The 17953-nt window shown below is 41.1% G+C and overlaps 1 protein-coding gene across 1 annotated transcript; it reads left to right on the forward strand.

Annotated features, from left to right (window-relative positions):
• The first annotated feature begins 751 nt into the window (after nucleotides 1-751).
• POU2AF3 (POU class 2 homeobox associating factor 3) lies at nucleotides 752-8814 on the forward strand. Its single transcript, XM_081064264.1, has 4 exons — nucleotides 752-1086; nucleotides 5089-5143; nucleotides 6541-6770; nucleotides 8150-8814. The coding sequence occupies exons 1-4, from the start codon at nucleotides 901-903 to the stop codon at nucleotides 8522-8524; spliced, it is 846 nt and encodes a 281-aa protein (XP_080920390.1). The 5' UTR covers nucleotides 752-900; the 3' UTR covers nucleotides 8525-8814.
• Nucleotides 8815-17953: the final 9139 nt, after the last annotated feature.

Consider the following 17953-nt stretch of genomic DNA (forward strand, 5'->3'; position numbering starts at 1 on the left):
AGGGCGGCCCTTCCGGAGGGCGGCCTCCCAGCCGAGTGCGCGATCCTCGGGAGACCCACACGGCTTTCCCGGAACTCGCGCCGCGCCGACCAGACTAGGAGCCTCTGTGCGCCGCTGAGAAATGCCTGCACCAGGAAGGGAGGGGGTGTGGAGAGACGGGAGGAAGGGGAGAACAGGAGCGGGGCCTAAGGAGGGAGGAGGAAAAGACAGAGAGCAGGAAAGGCGGAGGAAGGGGGCGAGGGAGGGAAGTCTGAAGAAAGAGATGGACGGGAAGGAAGGAGGGAGTTCTCCGGGTCTGGGCCTTTTACTGGGGTCAGTCTGGCAGATCCCTCACCGGCCCAAGTATACAGCTCGCCCAACCCCACAGCTTGCCCCAGGGCTGGCTTCCAGACCAAGGGCAGGTAAAGGTCGGAGTCTCCTGAGAAGCCACACCTGGCCTGGTGGAAAAGGAAGGGACTCAGAGCTTGCGTGGGAGCATCACGGTGGGGTGGGCTAGGTCAGTGGCTACAGATCAGAAAGTGCCCTTGCTCCAAGCTCCCCCCCCAATTCCCCCCCCCCCCCCCCCCCCGCCCGCCCTGGCCCTCTCCAGGTCCATAATACCCTCTCCCAGGCCAGCGGGCTGGGCCCAGATACCCCCAACTTAGCCAAGGTGGCAAGCTCCCCTGGATTGGTCTCCACATTCCTGAGCAGAAAAACCCGTGTGCTATTGGTCTAGGCATAGGACCCAGCTTGGGGTGGGTGGTCACACAGGTTTCCATATGTTCTGATTCCCACTGAGTAGCTGCAACCTGCCCAGTTTCTCTTCACCCCTTCAAGTTTGATAAATTTGAATTTCTTTCCCACTTGTCTTTTAGCATTTTCTCTGTGTTCTCCAAACCTAGAAATCTGGCCTTAGATGCCATGGTCTATAAAGAGGACTCCCCCCCCACACCCCAGCCTGACACCCAGACTTCACACTTGACCACTGACTCACTCGGTTGCCTTTCCCCAGAAAAACCAAAGGTGTATCAAGGTGTCCGGGTGAAGATCACGGTGAAGGAGCTGCTGCAGCAGAGAAGGGCTCACCAGGCAGCCTCGGGGGGAACCGTAAGCATAAAACCTTCACTTACTCCCAACTCCTATACGACCTCATTCAACCTTGCATCTGGGAAGGGGTAGAGGCTACCCTGGGCCCCAGTCGCTAACCCCAGACCTCGCCTTCCTCCGGTGTTCTTATAACTTCAGTGCCCAGCTTCATCCCAGTTCACCACAGGAAGCCACAAAGAACAGCTGTGGCATGTTGTGGGGCTCAGGATTTGGGGGAATCCCATCCTTCACTGATCCTAGTTGAGTATGAAGGGCTTGTTGATCCTGTGCAGGGAGAGGAGCAGCCAGCAGGTAAGTAGGTTGTTATTCTGTTAGGAAGACAGTGTATGTGCCCTCACATATGCAAAGAAAATCTCTCCCAGAAACTCACTTCATTTTAGGAAGCCCTTCAAAAATAGAATCTCTGTGAAACAGACCCCCTTCCTTCCTCATTCTTCTGGAATAAATGCCTTTGAGGTCATTTATCTGTAAATCACCAGTTACTAAAAGTTCCCAATGGAAAGGGACCATGTCTGCAGAGGAGACAACTTGGAATATAGAACCACATCCTTAAGCTGTAATGAAGCCTTAAGTAGTTCCAGATTCACACAAGATTGACCTGGGCTGTCATAAGTGTTCCCTACCACTTATATGTGTCCTAAACCATAGTGCTACTAAGAGCTCTCAGGGTAATGGCAGAACCAAATAAACTAGGTCAGGTTATCCTCCAAGAGAGGGCAATTCATTGCCGAAAGCCCTTGGTCTTAGAATTGCTTGTGGTTGGTTTGGGCGTGGATGTAGGATCTGATAGCTGGGGCCCACATTGCCAATGTCAGCATTGGTCCTATCTCCAGCTTAGGGTTTTGTGCTGGTGCTGTTTGTGTGCAATGCACGACTTCATAAAATGGGCCTTTGTGGGAAGAGGCAAATGATGTAAGGGTGGTGATCATAGGTTCTAGAGTGGACTGGATTCGAAGCTCAGCACCTCCATGGTATATATCCTCTGAGCAAGTTACTGCGTCTCTTTTGCCTCAGTTTTCTCATCTTTAAACTGGAGATAATAAGATTCTGTGAGGGTTAAATGAGTTATTGCATATAAAGCACTTAGAAGAGCACTTTCCCCATAGTAAGTGCTCATTAATGTTAGTTATCATTATTATTTGTGAAAAGTAACAACAATAAAATTACGACCAAGGCTTGAAAGCCAGCTATCAATAATGTTCATCCACACCCTTTGCCCAGAGTTTAAAGTTCAAGTGTGAGCTTGCTGTGATATGGTACTAACAGCACCAATATTACATTTGCTGGAGAGTGTAGTACCTCCACATGCAGAATTTCAGCTAACAATAAAACTTCCACTTGTAGAGGATTTTACAGTGGTTCTCTTAAAGCATTTTTGCACACTCATTATTTCATTTAGTTCTTATAATAACCAGGGGAAGTAAGTGAGATCATGATATGCCTCTGTTACAGCTGCAGTTCAAAGTCTTGCAGTTATTGACAGTAGAGTTAAAAGTAGAACCAAGGTCTTATTCTTAATACAAAAAAATCCCCACCTATTGGCTCCCTAAATTCATCTTTCTACAGATCCAGCTGTGCTGAGCAGGAGTCTGATAGCCTCAACCATCAACCCCTTCAATTCAGAGATAATTATAAAATTAATAAAACCAGGAACAAGGGAACTGGGAAATGCTTCTGGAGCAAAAATAAAATAAAATAATCATCAAGATGTTCATAACAAAATGTAATCTTTCATTACGGAGCTTTGGTACATGGTAGAATTCTGCTTCAGCTGCACCTGTACAAGTACCACTGGGCATAGCAATTTTATTGCTGTTGGCCTCTTACAGATTGGTTTGGCCACTGTTCTCCTGTTAGCTAGCTGCAGGAAGAAAGGCAAGGGTTAAATATTTCACTTGTGTATCTGACCAGTATCTGTTCCCTGGGGAGATTTTACTTATCTCAGTTTTTCTGAATTCCCCCCACCCCGAGAAATAAAATAAAGCGGTACTGCTGAACCAGTGCCTTGCAGAGCAAAACTTGCTCTCTACTTCGCTTCCTTGAATATTATATCTGCCTCTGCCTGGAGTAACACACAGATGATTTAATTACAAGAGCCAGATGTAAAAATCCTTCCCTGGGAACCATCAGAAGGATCTGGGATTCCAGGAAAGCTGTGAAGGTATGCTCAGTAGGCAAGGATGGTAACACCAGGGGATAATGTATGCGCGCTTCTTGGTGTAGACTCTTCCAGTTCAACAGAGATGATCTCCAACTTGTTCAATGGTGGAAAGACACCTCTAGGAAGCTTTAAGCCAAGGAGAGAGTTAATTTTATCAAATATACAAAGCAGGAAGAAATTTATCTTAATTTATAAAGTCAAAGTAGTATCCACAATTTGACATTTTAAGAAGGCAATTGTGAATGGAAGTTGTGGATGGAGACAAATATCAGGGTCTCAAACAATGCCAGGAGAAATGTGTGCATGTGTACATGCAGGATTTCTAAATTTGATTTAAAAAAAGAAACAAAAAACAAAAAAACTTATTTAGGCCAGGTCAATTTGCAAACAACCCTGCACACACACACACACACACACACACACACACACAATTCTTTTACCTTTAGGATAAAGGGAAACTTGATAGTACTTATCAAAAGATATAATTTACCCTTTTTATAACCATTAAGTTTTTTAACAGCTTTGATGTGTTTTTTAAAATGTAGATTGTAGATTTTTGTGCTGTTTGAAATCTAAGTGAGGTGCCTTTCTTTGTATTTGTGGAGCAAAGTAGAAAGTGAACCCATGACTAGAAAGATAATATCAAGTAGGATATTGTAAATATACCTGAGGGAGATAAGGTGGGGAAGCAGACAAACAGACCATTCCGGGGGAGGAATGGGGTTAATGAGAACTCTACAATGAAGCAGAGTTTTTAAAACCCACTCCTTCCAAGTCCTTTAGCTCAAGCTGCAGCCAAATATTTGCATGAAGAGCTGGTGAAGGATTCCAGCTTCCTGGTTCATGACATTACAGCATGGATCATTTTCAAAATTAACACCACCTCCTGTTTCAGCAGTGGCTGTAAAATCTCCCAGTGGCTCCATGTACGGGAGTAAGTATACCCTGTAACCCGAGAGAGAGAGATGTGGTGAGCTCAGCTTCCCAGCACAGAATCAAAGAGTGATGCTGGTCCCTTTAAACTTTAAAGCCACCACCTGAAACCTAAAGAAAATAATAATAATAAAAAATCCTAAATTACTTGGTTAGTAATTTAACTCAATTTAATTAGAAGATACAAGTGCTTTACTTTAAATAGTTAGAAGGAACAATCTCATAAACTTCAAGTATTTAAATATAGCAGTGAAAAAAGTAACTTTTATAAAAATGAGTAACAAACAAAGAGTTGAAATATTTCCTGACCATTAACTAGAATATACATAGGCTTCAACTCGATGAATAGAGCTTTAAGTAAATATTTTCTATTTTAATATTTCATAGCTAGTAAGAACATGTGAATATTTTGAGCTATCCACGATTATCAAAGTTAGGAATTGTGTCCTTCAGGGAAAACAAATTCCTAAGACTAAGCAGCCAGATACTATATGAAAATTTTGAAGAAAATGATTGACTTGGTCACAGAAGTTAAGATTAAATCAATGTAAGTCCTTATTAATTTTAAATTAAATAGTTTAATAGGCTCTTTACTGGATTGTTTTTTTTTAATTGTTACATTTCTCTAATGTAAAAATCATTTAAATTAAATTTTTCTCAAAATCAACAGCTTTTAAAATGAAGTGGGAGGATCTGATACTGGAAAAAAAATCCCCAAGCAAACCTGAAAACTGAATCTAAATAAAATACAACATTGGTTGTATTTAACGACAGCACCTTTTATTAGAAGAAAGAATCTGGCTTACCTTAAAGCAGAAGGCAACATAGTTCACGTCAAAATGTCTTAGCTTTCCCTATATAGAACTTTGATTTCATTTTGTTTTATGGTCGTATTCTTGTTTTGGCAGCTGTCCGGAGAGAATAGTATCCACCTTCCAGATCCAGTCACAGCATCTTCTGCAGGTCAGTACAGCCAGCATTATAATTCCCTCAAAAACTCTTTCAAAAGTCCATCTCGAAAGTCTTTCAATGCTTGATTCAGGGGTTAAGATAGGCACCACCATTTAATTGCAATCCAACCAATCAGAAGGTGAAATAGGCACAGTGACTCCTGATGGAAGCCCCGCAAGGAAACAAAGTGCAAATGTTTTCTTCTTTCTAAACTGTCTGTTCTCTGCTGTCTCATCTGTCCTGAGTTTGTTCTTCTCATTTATTCCAGTCCCTCATCTCCAAGTAACTAAACTAGACTCAAAGATCAGAATTGTTTTTAGAAACTTGTTGTCATTTTTTAATGTACCATTAGATGGAATAGAGGTCCTGGAATTATGCCTTTGCTCTAGTTTAGTCAGTTTCTAGCCGACAGGGGCTTCCCTCCTCTTCTTTTCTCTCTCCCCAGAAAGCAGTTCAAACAAGTGTAAGTTTTCTCAGCCCAATATGAATAACTCTATTACATAAACACTCCTACCTATGTCACTCAACAGCTAAGAGTTTAAAGAGGTTATATATAAGGAAATATGCTTTTATGGTAGCTCACCACTGAATGTTCCACTTTCACTTAACCTCAAAGGAACCTTGAGATTTACAAAACTCCAGTGTTCTGTCGTTCCTCTGATAAACACACTCTAAACTTACCTCCTTTGAGCATTTAAGGATAATAACCACAAATTGGGCCTATTAATACTAAAAAGGAAAAGGAGTCGCATTTTCAGCATTGTTCTTGTTTGGTATTTAACAACGTATTTTAATGTCATTATCATGTTAACATGTTCCCTAAGAAAGCATTTTTACTTTTTGTAATTTAGAATAAATCGTACTAATTTGTCCCCTACATTCCTGGTTTCTATTTTTATAATTTGCATTGCCATTTATACTGCATCACTCCTCAAAATTTAAGTTGCTGAGTAAGTGTGAAAAGTTAATAACCCTAAATTAAGAGGATTACTTCCCATGACATCAGTTTTTCTAAAGCCGCAAATAATTCTGTATGGTACTTCTGAGAGGTTTACTTAAACTGTCGTAGGGGCTAGATGTGGATGCTTTTTATGGTCCAAGAAAGTAGAAGCTTGAACATTATTTGACAGTGACTGTTGGACACAGGTTGGATCACCATTCTTTCATTTTAGCTCTAGTCACATTCACAGCCAATTTCCACATTATTAACCAGATTCATTTCACTGGAACTTGAATTAGCTAAGGCAATGAAAAAATCCAGATTGCCTGCCTGTTTACTTTTGTAGAACTTCTTAAGCTTCCTTTTCCCTTAGACCTAGTAAATACTCAGATTATAAAATAGAAATTCATTGAAATCAATTAAGTGCAATTTTTAAACAACAAAAAAATATTTTTCCTTTCTCTTCTAGGACTGTATTTTGAACCTGAATCGATTTCTTCCACGCCCAATTATTTTCAACCCCGAGAGTTTTCCAGTTGTGTTTCTTGTGAAGAAAACCCAAGCTGCCTTGACCAGATCTTGGATTCCTACCTTCAGACAGAGACACACCTGGACCCTTTGCTCAATTCCATGCAAAGTACTTCACACTATTTCCCAGACAGCTTCCAGACTGCCCCTCTCTGCTTTAACCAGAGCCTGGTAATTTATTTCTGTTCTTAGCAAAACCTATTTATTGCTTACTATGGGGTAATAATGCTTTGTAAGAAAGTCTGCATCATCTCGTGAGAAATCATACAAACACTATCAACAAGGAAATCATCCAGGAAGGAAGCAGAGAACCATTTACAACTCTGGAGGTAAAAATAGCCACACATTTCCCAAGTCCTGTGCCAAGTTGGTGTGGGGCAATAAAAAGGTTTCCTGGCAATATATACTTAATGTTTTTAAACTGTAAAGTTAAGACATCTACTAATTGGAAATCACTGATTTAAACAATGGCCCTTGGATTTAGGGGTTGTTGAAAATGGAATTAAGGCTGTATCTACACAGTACCAAATGGTCATTCTGATAAGTGGGGTTTTTTGCTTTTTGGTTTTTGGGTTTTTTATGGTCCTTTTTTTTTTTGACATTGAATTGGCTCTACTAACTGGTTGTTTTGGTCTGGTTTAGACACAAGAACTCATTTGAGTCTGAGATGGTCAGTAAAAATGAAGCCCTAATACTTGAAAGAATTTGGATGGTCTGTTCTTGATGGACCTCAAATGTTTGAAAATGTATTATTTAAAATGGGGTAAGGTTTTCATTAGTAGATACTAATTGTTTTAGATGTCTTTTGGATACTCATATCATTTTTTTAAACCTTAAAATAAGTGTTTTTAATGTAAATACTTTTTTCTTTTGGTTAGTCAAAAGTCTGTGTAGGTCTCAGACTACTTTTAAGGGAATAGGAAATTAATGCCACAAAATGTGGACACAGGGCCCCCAGTCATCCAATTTCAATCCAGTTTGCAAGTTAGGCTTTCTCAATAACAATTTTAGACCTATGTAAGAGAAAACAGAAAGTACCTTTCTCCTCGGGACAAGACTTTGGTGACTGTAAGAGTATGTTCCGATCTTGGAGTCTCCCAGACACTGGATCATTGAAGATCCTAGTCCTATCTGAGTATGTTCACCTTGTTCTCCACAGCCAAGGTTGTGGAGAAACATCCAAGGTGCCACCTGCAGCTTATATTGTGGCACACAGCAGGATTTGATATGCAGGTGACTTGAAATACAATGGGATTTTGTGGTTTAAGGACAAAGCATCCTCTAAAGTATGGTTATAACAAAGAAAGCCAGTGAAGCAAGGCAATTAATTGTTGGGAAAGAAATACGTAAATATAGAATGTGGTATCATGAAATCAGACGATCATAAAATAAAATTACTTCTGCAGACTTGGGTTGGGTTGGGTGTTTTGTTGTGTTCTTTTCCTTTACCCCTAATGTTCTTAGTCTGAGTTAATAAATCCACTCTATTCAGTTCTCTTAATCCTATCTAAGTTATCAAGCTCTTTGTTCCTTGGTTTTCATTTCTCTAGACCCCAGGATCGCCTTCAGATTCCTCCACTCTCTCTGGTTCCTTAGACTACAGTTATTTGCCGGCTCAGCTACCTTCATATGCTCCAGAGAATTACAGTTCTCCCTCTTCTCTGGACATCAGAAACTATGGCTATCCCTCAGAAGACTACTCCTACCCTCACTTGCCCTCTCACGCCCAGTACGACTGCTTCTCCTCAGCCACCACCTCTGGCTGCTACTGTGCGTGCTGTGAGGCCGAACACTTGGACACCATCAGAGCATCTGAGTATTTTTCCTATCCCAGCACAGACTATGTGAACTTTGCTCCCTCAGCAGCAGCAACCAGTGATTTCTATATGAGAGAAACAAACTGTGACATCTGCTATAATTCATAGGAGTTCATTAATGTGGAACATGGCATGCGTGTATGTTTCTACCACGCCGAGTGACAACTCAAAATAGGCAATCTATGAACAAAATATCACAGGCGCAGGTTACGTGTCACAGCTTTCAATTTTCTGACGCTAACTTAGGCATTAAGATGAAGTCCTCAGACCCATCACTGTGCCATTCCTACTTTGTATGCTTACAGTTAAAATTTTTATAGGGAACATTCAATTGTTTTACTTTACTGTGTAATGAACAAATTCTAATTTTTTTACTAATAAATAATTTTGTATTATTAATTGTTGGCTTATTTTTTTTTAATTTTGAACAATGGTTTCCAATTTGTTTGAATAGTATCAATTACTTCTGGAAATCACTAATTACTTTTCAGTAGTTTATCTCACTTATTCATGAATTTAAAATTATTTTAATGTGGCGAGGTGCTTTGGCTCCCATGAGGATGGAGGGTACACACACCTGTGATGGGAGAAAAGTGAAAGTCAGCCTCACCTTTAAATGAGGATGTATGTATATCTTGGAGCAATATCACAGAAAGACATTTATGAATCATTAGTTTCTCGAATCTAACATTAGTCAATGAAATATTAATATGACCAAAAAGCACATCTTACCTACAGCAATATCAACCTGTAGATAATTCTTTTTTATTTCCAAAGTCTTGTTTTGTATACTTTCTGGGCAAATATTTAATCTTCTTTCTCCTGATGTCTACCTTGCAGTTGATGTATCGTAAAGTTTTAGAATACGTTGTTACCTTATATTTTTGAATGTCTGCTTTAGGTCCTTAAAAATGCATTACTTGTATTTACAGATTGATTTACAGGATTGGCCATGTTATTTACAACTGAATTTCAGAATTTAATTTCTCTATTAATCTATTTGAACAAGCCCAAATTTTCAAGGTGAAGAGAGTTACTTAAGCTACCTATGCTAGACCATATTGTTAAATCCTGTTTGCTGAGGACACTGAGTAAGGCACAGGACTTAATCCCCGCAGTGAAGTCTGGGAGGCATTGTCCACGTCCCAAGGTTCAGCACAATGATAGCAATACTGGTACCACTGGCACTGGCCAGAGCTGCCGTTTTCTGAGCCCTTCCTGTGCAAGAATTGTCTACAGGTTTTCTCACACATCATCTCATTTAATCTTCACAACAACATTGGTAGCAAAATGAGGAGTCTAAAGTTCAGCCACCTGCCCAAGGTCACCTCACCAATAAGCACCCGAACTTGGGTCTGAAGGACATCACAGATGTGCTTCTTTACTCACTCTCTGGTGAAGAATTTGATCCACTGTTTGTGAAAGACTGTTCAGGAACCTGTAAAACCATCCCCCATTAAACCCCAACTTCCTCTTACACACAAAGATATGTTCTCATCACAGCTAGTCAGAGCTCCCCAGAGGGGCTGGACTGTCCAGAGGCTACAAAGATACCAAGCATAAGAGCTTTCAGAGACCACCACTTTAGGGTCCAAGGGGAAGAAGCTGACCGATTGCCACTTCAGTGGGCTTCTTTCTATTGGAGGCAGATATGCTTTCAAAATCACACTGCCTGATTGTCCCCTTCTTGGTGACTCCACTAAGGCTTGGGCAAACAGGACAAGTTGCAACCTGCTTCATGGGATAGATATGCCAGGAAAAGAGAACAATTACTGCCTTTCGGAAATGCCAACAAAACTAAATTTTTAATAGTTTCAAACTAAATTGAAACTGGCCTGTTGTCAACAAATACCCATTCACACAGCCCCTGCATACCTGCCATCCACCCCCAAGGGACAAAAAGCAGAGAACAAAAAGATGTCCAGTGGTTGGCACCAAAATATCCCTTTCCTAGATGCCTTTTTTTTTTTTTTTTGATTCCCCACTTGTATTGTCTGCTTTCTGAATCGGTTATCTTGTAGCTCTAACAGAGAACATTTCTACCTCTTTGTTTCTTTGTTCTTGCTTCACATGTCCCTGAGTTTTTGCCTAAACTTAGTGTGGGAAAGATGCAAAAAGGAATGGGGGTTAGCTAGATTAACTTTACCTGAAATTGGTCTTTATGATATTTCTTAAATTCGGACCAACAGGTCACCTGGCACACAATGAAGTCAATGCACGCTGCCCACCCAGTCTCTTAATCACTACAGCTCATACAGAACAGCACAGGGCCCCTACAGCAGCAGGTAAAACACTGCCTGCAGCACTGGGACAACCGAGAATGCCTCTCATCAACATGTAACTGGGAAGCTATAGAAAAGATAGGCAGGTGCCTGTGTCTCCATGTGAGAAAGCCTAAGTCAGTAAGTCTGGGGAGCGCCCAGGCTTCTGCATTTTTTAAATGTACCTAAGTTGATTCTGATATAGATGGTCCTCTGTCTACATTTGAAAAACACTGACGTATTCAATGTCCACATTGTTCACTTGTAGGACCTAGCAGCACAAAAATGAGAGCTTACATGAACTAAGCTCTTTCTATGGGCCAGTGCTGTGGGCCTTATCTCAGTTAATGCTCAAACAACCACAGAAAATAGATACTACTATTGTCCTCATTTTAATTGATGATGAAACTAAAGTTTGGACAGATAAAATAACTTGCCCGAGGTCATATAACCTACAAATCAGAGTGAGAGTTCTCCAATTCAGGCTGTCTGATGCCTCAGTGTGAATGAACTTCCAGTAGACTCAGTAAACTTTCCATGCATTATACTTGCAGGAATTCAATCTTTTGCCTTAAAAAGTCACATGTATATCTGTAGCCAGTTCCTTATACCACAGGGGCATTTAATAAGATTATCATGGAAGTTCAAATGAATATATATATATATTCAGAACCATTAGAGAGATTAATAAAACAAAATAATGTAAGTGCTTACCACGTGCAAGATTAATTGTATGCCTTCAAAATACAGTCAAAGTTTAAAAAGGATGTAATTTCAAAAATTAAAACTTGAAGAATTTCAGGTAGGATGGGCATGGACTGATTTTCAAACTCTTGGGAAATTTTAATTAGAGGTCAACCCTTGAAGGCTGAGAGAGATAAGATCAAAGAAAGTCGAAGGTAGTAAACATTTGGAAACTATTACCTCAAGCAATGGCCCAAAGTGGTTGCATCTTGGCAGCTAACCTAAGCCTGCAGGTGGACATCAAGGAGAAAGGTATAGATAAGCATAGCTGAAATGATGGAGCTGGGGCAGGGGCAGGGAGATGGGAAAGAGATAGAGGTGGAGTGCTATCTTTTGATAAAAAAATGTTTTTAAAAATCATTATTCAGCCTAGAAAGACGAAGGCTAAAAAGAGAATCAAAGCCAATGAAAGTGTGAATAATGTAATTTAAAATAAACATGGTTTACCATCATTTCTCAATCCTCAAAACCTAGGTAACCCCCAGTACAATTCCCAGCAGGGTTGCCCGGGAACATAATTAACCCTCACACTGCCTCTCTTCCTCTTACAGATAAAGGGATGACAATGTCTTCCCTAAAAAACAGGTTTGGTCTGGGGGCATCGCAAAGCCTTGGGGGCTGGATTTTAGTGTGGCGGGGAAAGGGGATGGAACATTCGGGGATAGGTGGCTCTGTGCTTTAACAGGCAGTGTAATTGGGCCCATTTCTTATGCTCCCATAGGCCTCTGAGTAAAATGTAGGGTGGACAAATTTACCATTTGGAGGATGGACAAATCTGAGAGGACACAGCTCTGCACGGTAACAAAGCATCAAACTCATTGAGGACAGGAATCTGTCTAGAAAACAGTTTCTCTTACTTAATATGGATAGAGAACATGTGATTGGTCCTTGGGAAATGTGAAGTGTGTGTGTGTGTGTGTGTGTGTGTGTGTGTGTGTGTGTTCCATTCATTGCCACCTGGTTAATTCAGAGGAAAGAGGAGACATCTGCCCTTTAGCCTGTCAAGATTGGACCTGGAGTGCCAAAGATCTGAAGCCACCATCTCCCTTCCCCATTGTACAATTCTTGGTTGAATAAGCTAGATTTTGAGAAGAGCTCTGCTGTGGGTTACTCCAGTCCTAGGATAGCCCTGATGGGGGGATAGGGTGAATCCTAGGGAAAGATCAATTTGGGGGTAGGTGACACTTTCTGTAAAGGGGGGTAGGGTGAGAATCTAGACTAAGAATTGGGATACATCCTCAAGTGGGCTCACTGTGAAAGGTTTAATTTGGGGGTGCTTTTTCTTTTGGGATGTGAACACAGTCTCATTCAGTATTATGTTTAAATTTTTATCCTCCCGCACTGTAACTCCTGTTTGTTAACTGTAACTGTGCAGGCAGTCAGGTTTCCCATAGAGCTCTGGGTAGAAGTACAGAGACTAAAATGAAGGGATTTTAAAGGGAAGCAAGTCTGGCCCAGTTCACCCCTCTCTGTATAGACATGTGTGGAGCTGGTAGCATTTATTGCAAGGACTTGTTGTCCAGGGCAAACAGGAAGTGATCTGCAGCCAGTGAGTGGTGGCCGAGCGGAGGCGAGAATCATGGGGAAGGGCATTGATTGAGAAGATGCAGCTTCAATATAGTTAGAGGATAATGCTTGAAAGTGAAAGAGGCTGGAGCCCAGGTCACTCAAATAAGGGGTAACTTTAGGACAAATAAAAGAAAGTTTTTCTACAGAGGGTAATAAACTTAAAAAAACATATTACCCCTGCAAGTAGAACATTTAAATAGTTTCAAGAAGGGTTCAGATTAATTTGACTGATAATATTTTAGGGCTGGAAAGGGACCCAGAGATCATCTAGTTCAGTGGTTCTAAACCCTGGCTGCACATTACAATCACCTGAGGAGGTTTTAAAAAACATCGACGTCCAAGCCCAGATCAATGAATCACAATCTCTAGGGTGGGATTTGGGCATTAGAATTTTTTTTAACTCTTTATTTTGAAATTACAGTAAGTTGCAAAAGTAATACATAGAGTCCTATGTACCCTTCATCCAGCTTCCGTCAGTGGTGACTGACATCTTAAATAACTGTAGTACAATATCAAAATCAGAAGTTGACACTGGTACAATGCTGTTTACTAGGCTACGGATTTGATTCCGTTTTCACCATTTTTTACATGCATGCATTTATGTGTTATCAGTGTGTGGGGAGTTCTATGAAATAAGCATGAATATTTTTTTTTAAATCCCCTGAAGATCCTAATGTTCTCATCCCAGAGATGACAACTGGTGTTTCAGTCCCACCAACCTGCATTCCACGGGTGAGGAAATTGAGTCCAGAGTAGCAAAGTGACTTGTCCCAGGAAACCACCATGTTTCAGTAGGGAAGGCAGTGATGTCTCAGTTCAGTGTCCTTTATTGTTCATAAAGTTGTTACAGGGCAACAATGTGCTATTGAAAAAGAGCTGATTGTCTGAGGGTTGAAGAAAGAGGTAGAAGAGGTATACGCCTAATTTTTGAAGTTGTCTTAAGAGACAAACACACAAAAAGACTGGTTTCCAAACTGTATTCCAATATAGGTTACTGCAATACATTTTTTAAAAAATTGCAGAAAGCGTGGGCCCTGACCACTAATAGACATCCTCCTGTGTTCATTATTATTATCAGACAGTTCGGGCCTAGATGGGCCACAAGTCTGGCATCATGTGAACATTCTCATGTTCTTGTACTTTCTGTGTGGCTCCTTTTACTTGCTTCACTTTCAGTGGCTGGGAACATGTAGTCAGACTCGTTAAAATGAGTGTTCTCCCCAGGGAATATTCCTCCCATCTACACTTGAAACATTGAGCCCGGGTGAGCTCACTTACTTTCTGTGGGGCTTGTGTCTTCATTTTATGTGCTTTGGGCCTGAATAAGCCACAGAAACATTTTTTCCCTTCTACAGTACCCTGCTTCTACACAGTGAATCTCCAACCGCTCTCTGTGTGAAACACAGTACATCCAGGAGAATGCATAGAAAATGGCCGCTGCGTGAGTAAGATGGCTCCACACTAAGCCCGTCTCAGCCTCAGCACCTCACCCGTCTTAGTAAATCTTTTTGCACACCACCCTTTACTCGAAACAGAAAAACACAGCAAGGACCTCCGTGTAAACTTCAACTGGAGTCTGGGCCTAGGAAAGCTGCAGTGAATTGAGGTTCTCCAGAGATGGCTGTAGCAGATTAGAAGCCTGGAGCTCTTGATCCTGACTCTCCTCTGAGTGCTCTCCTGGGACCTGCTCATCAGTCCACCAGCTGCAGTCAAACTGAATTGGGTTTGAGGAGCCAGACTATTCCTGAACAGCTTGTCTCTCTGCCATGGGCTTAGAAAGCAGAACTAGACGTAGACTGCTGGAGAATCTCCCTGCACCCTCTTTAAATTTCTCTTTCAAGACTTTTAAGCATTCACTCGCAGCCAAGCTTTATGAATAAGAAAATGTAAAGGCTGAGGTTTTGTCTCTGTCCCCAACATTTCACAGGAGGTAAAGGAGGAATCAAAGCTACGATGGGCTTGGCTGCCCTTTCCTAAGGCTTCGTCTCCTCTTCTGTGGGAATGGATAGAGGAGGACCCCTTGCTTGGTGAGCAACCATTTGTGCCACCCCCACCATGTGCTGGCACGTTGCCTTTTCCTGGCTGGGGAGCAAGAACTCAATGATTAACTGGAGGAGGCCATCTGTGCAGGACGTAACTGAGCCTTCTGATCTGGTCAGTCATGCAGAGCCTGGCCTTGGTGTTATAGGAGAAAGGTGCATTCACTTCTGTACTTCTTCCTGCAGCAGGAAGAGAGGAATCCAGCTTCCCAGACATCGGCATCATTTCCACACAGAGCAGTACAGCCCAGACTTAAGCGCTCTAGAGCCAGACAAACTTAGGTTTGATTCCTGGTTCTACCATTTATTTGCTCTGTGATATTGGACAAATGCCTTAACCTCTCTGGTCTACAATTTAGTGACCAAAGTGCACAAATCAATGGGGTAAAACCTATTCATTCAGAAAAATTGGTTTTGTCCTGGGAACAACTTGTGAAATGCCATATATAAATGGAGATCATGTCAGGTGTCATCCCAGGAAGTCCGGTCATATCACATGGCCAGACTATCCAACACCTTTACAAATTTTCTAAGACATTGAAAAAAGAAGCCATCTTGTCTTGGAGAAAATGAGGATTGTGATAGCATCATCAATGGCACAAATGTCTAAGAAGAGTCATTTTTATTCCCTGGGAAGACTTCCCTGCCTATCTGGTTTTTATGTTGTCTCTGCACTTTAGGAAAAATTCATGTTTTGTTAACTTTAGCTGGTTACCCCTTGCAGATGGAGCTCCCCAGTTATTTTGTGTCTGCTAGACCATCTACCTGCCTCTATCTCATTTGATCCCTATAACCAGCCATTTTATAGATGAGATTGTTATCCCATTTTGTTATTGTTATCCCATTTTATAGATGAGAAAACTGAAATGCAGAGAGATTGAATCAAACGCCCAAGCCAATAAATCGTGTATGTTATGTGCCATTGAGTCAGTTATGACTCCTGGTGACCCTACGAATGAGTGATGTCCACCATGTCCTATCCTCAACAACCCTGCTCAACTCCTATAAATTCATGCTATAGCTTCTTGTATGGAGTCAATCATCTTATATTTGGTCTTCCTCTTTTCCTGCTGCCCTCTATTTTTCTCATAATTATTATCCTTTCCAAAGAACCCAGACTTCTCATGATGTACCCAAAGTAGGGCAGCTTCAGTTTTGACATTTTTGCCTTCAGTGAGGTTTCAGGCTTATTTGCTCTAGGAGCCACCTGTTCATTTTTCTGGCAGTCCAGGGTATCCATAGAGCTCTCCTCCAACACCATATTTTAAATGAATCAATTTCAAATTAATCAGTTCCAAATGAAACCAATAAATTAGAGGACCATAATTTAAATCTAAATCTGTCTAACCCCTTAATCGATGTCCTTCTTCCCATAGGAAAGAACCCAGCTGCTTCTAAAACAGAATTCTCCTGAGGTGGGTATTTCCCTGCCCTGACCCACTCTTCATCCATGCTCAGCATTGTCCATCGCTGAATGAGAGCATGCCTGACTCTGACAATGCTGAATTGGAAAGCTATGCAGTAAAACACGGTGCAGAACAGAAAAGGAACTAAGAGACTTTGATCAGATATTATCATCACCTCTATGAGGAAACTGCTACAGTATAACAGTATAATTTCAAACAATACCATAGAACTATTATTTTAAATGTCCTAAAAGTATGTCTTTAAAGGCCCTTTTGAGAAGCATTTTTGAAAAGAGCCTGGAGTCACTAGGCTTTTCCCCATTCAAAAAACATTTATTGTGCAGCTATTGTATAGAAAATGCATGCGGCACCAGACAATCTGCAGGTGGAAAGGTGATAAAAACACAGTCCCTGTTGACAAAACCTCACAATCTCATGTGAAATTCTCATATATGTATAATCAGGAGAGATGCAAAAATTTGAGTACTAAACAAAAATATAATAGAAATACAAGTAAAATGTTATTTACTCTAAGTAGAAGTACTTAATAAGTTGTTCTTTGTTCTTCTCTCTCATAAGTGCACACAGATGGCTAAATGCTTTTGTTGAGCTATTTTCAGAGACCTCAGCCTGTGGGGTGACTCAGAAAACAGGTGATGTTCAGTGGACGAGGTACTTGAAGTGTACCCAAGAATTTGGTTTCAGTAAACTTCACTGTTTAATAGAAGTGTTTTTGAGTAATTAGTTCTTATGAGCCAGTCTTGTTATTAGGTACATCATGAGTGGTTAAATATTTTTTTAAATAATAAAAAGTTATGTTCCTATAAAAAAAAAAGGATGAACTGAATTATGATCAGTTATCTCTGCCTTCTGCTCTTGAGAAAAATCCAACTGCCTCGGGCACACAGCCACAGGCCAAGACTGTGAGCATATCTCACTTATTCGAGTGTCACAGGGGTTCTCGTGACAGGGGAGATTGTGACTGGGCAGGTCTGGGGTGGGGCCTGAGAGCCTGCGTTTCTAACAGCCTCTCAGCTGATGGTGACACTGCTGGTCTCTTGACCACACTCTGCGGAGCAAGGGACAAAGATGATGGTTTACCTTGTGTCACATACACAAATCATAGTAATGGTGTCCAGAAATATATAATATACTTTGATAGGGCTAATCTCATGGACCCAAACATATGAAGCAAAAGCAAACATCATCACCCACTAGTGATGGTTTATTAATCTAAGAGTTCATTCTAGATTGGATTGCCTCCCACCAGCGCCTGATTCCTGAACACTTGCTAAACGCTGATACTCTACTTTTCCTTCTGGAGGTTGTAGGTTACAGGGGCTAAGTACAAGAGCACTAGGCATGTTAGCTTGGCTAAATGACTTAACCTTTCCTAAGCCTCAGTTTTCTCCTGTGTAAAATGGGCATCAAGACAGCACTTGTTTGCCTCCCATGGTTGTTTAAGGACTCAAGAATGTACATGAAGCAGCTAATCTGGTGCCTGGCCCTTAGCAAGGG

The sequence above is a fragment of the Rhinolophus hipposideros genome (genome assembly GCF_964194185.1).
Source record: "Rhinolophus hipposideros genome assembly, chromosome: 10".
NCBI lineage: Eukaryota > Metazoa > Chordata > Mammalia > Chiroptera > Rhinolophidae > Rhinolophus > Rhinolophus hipposideros.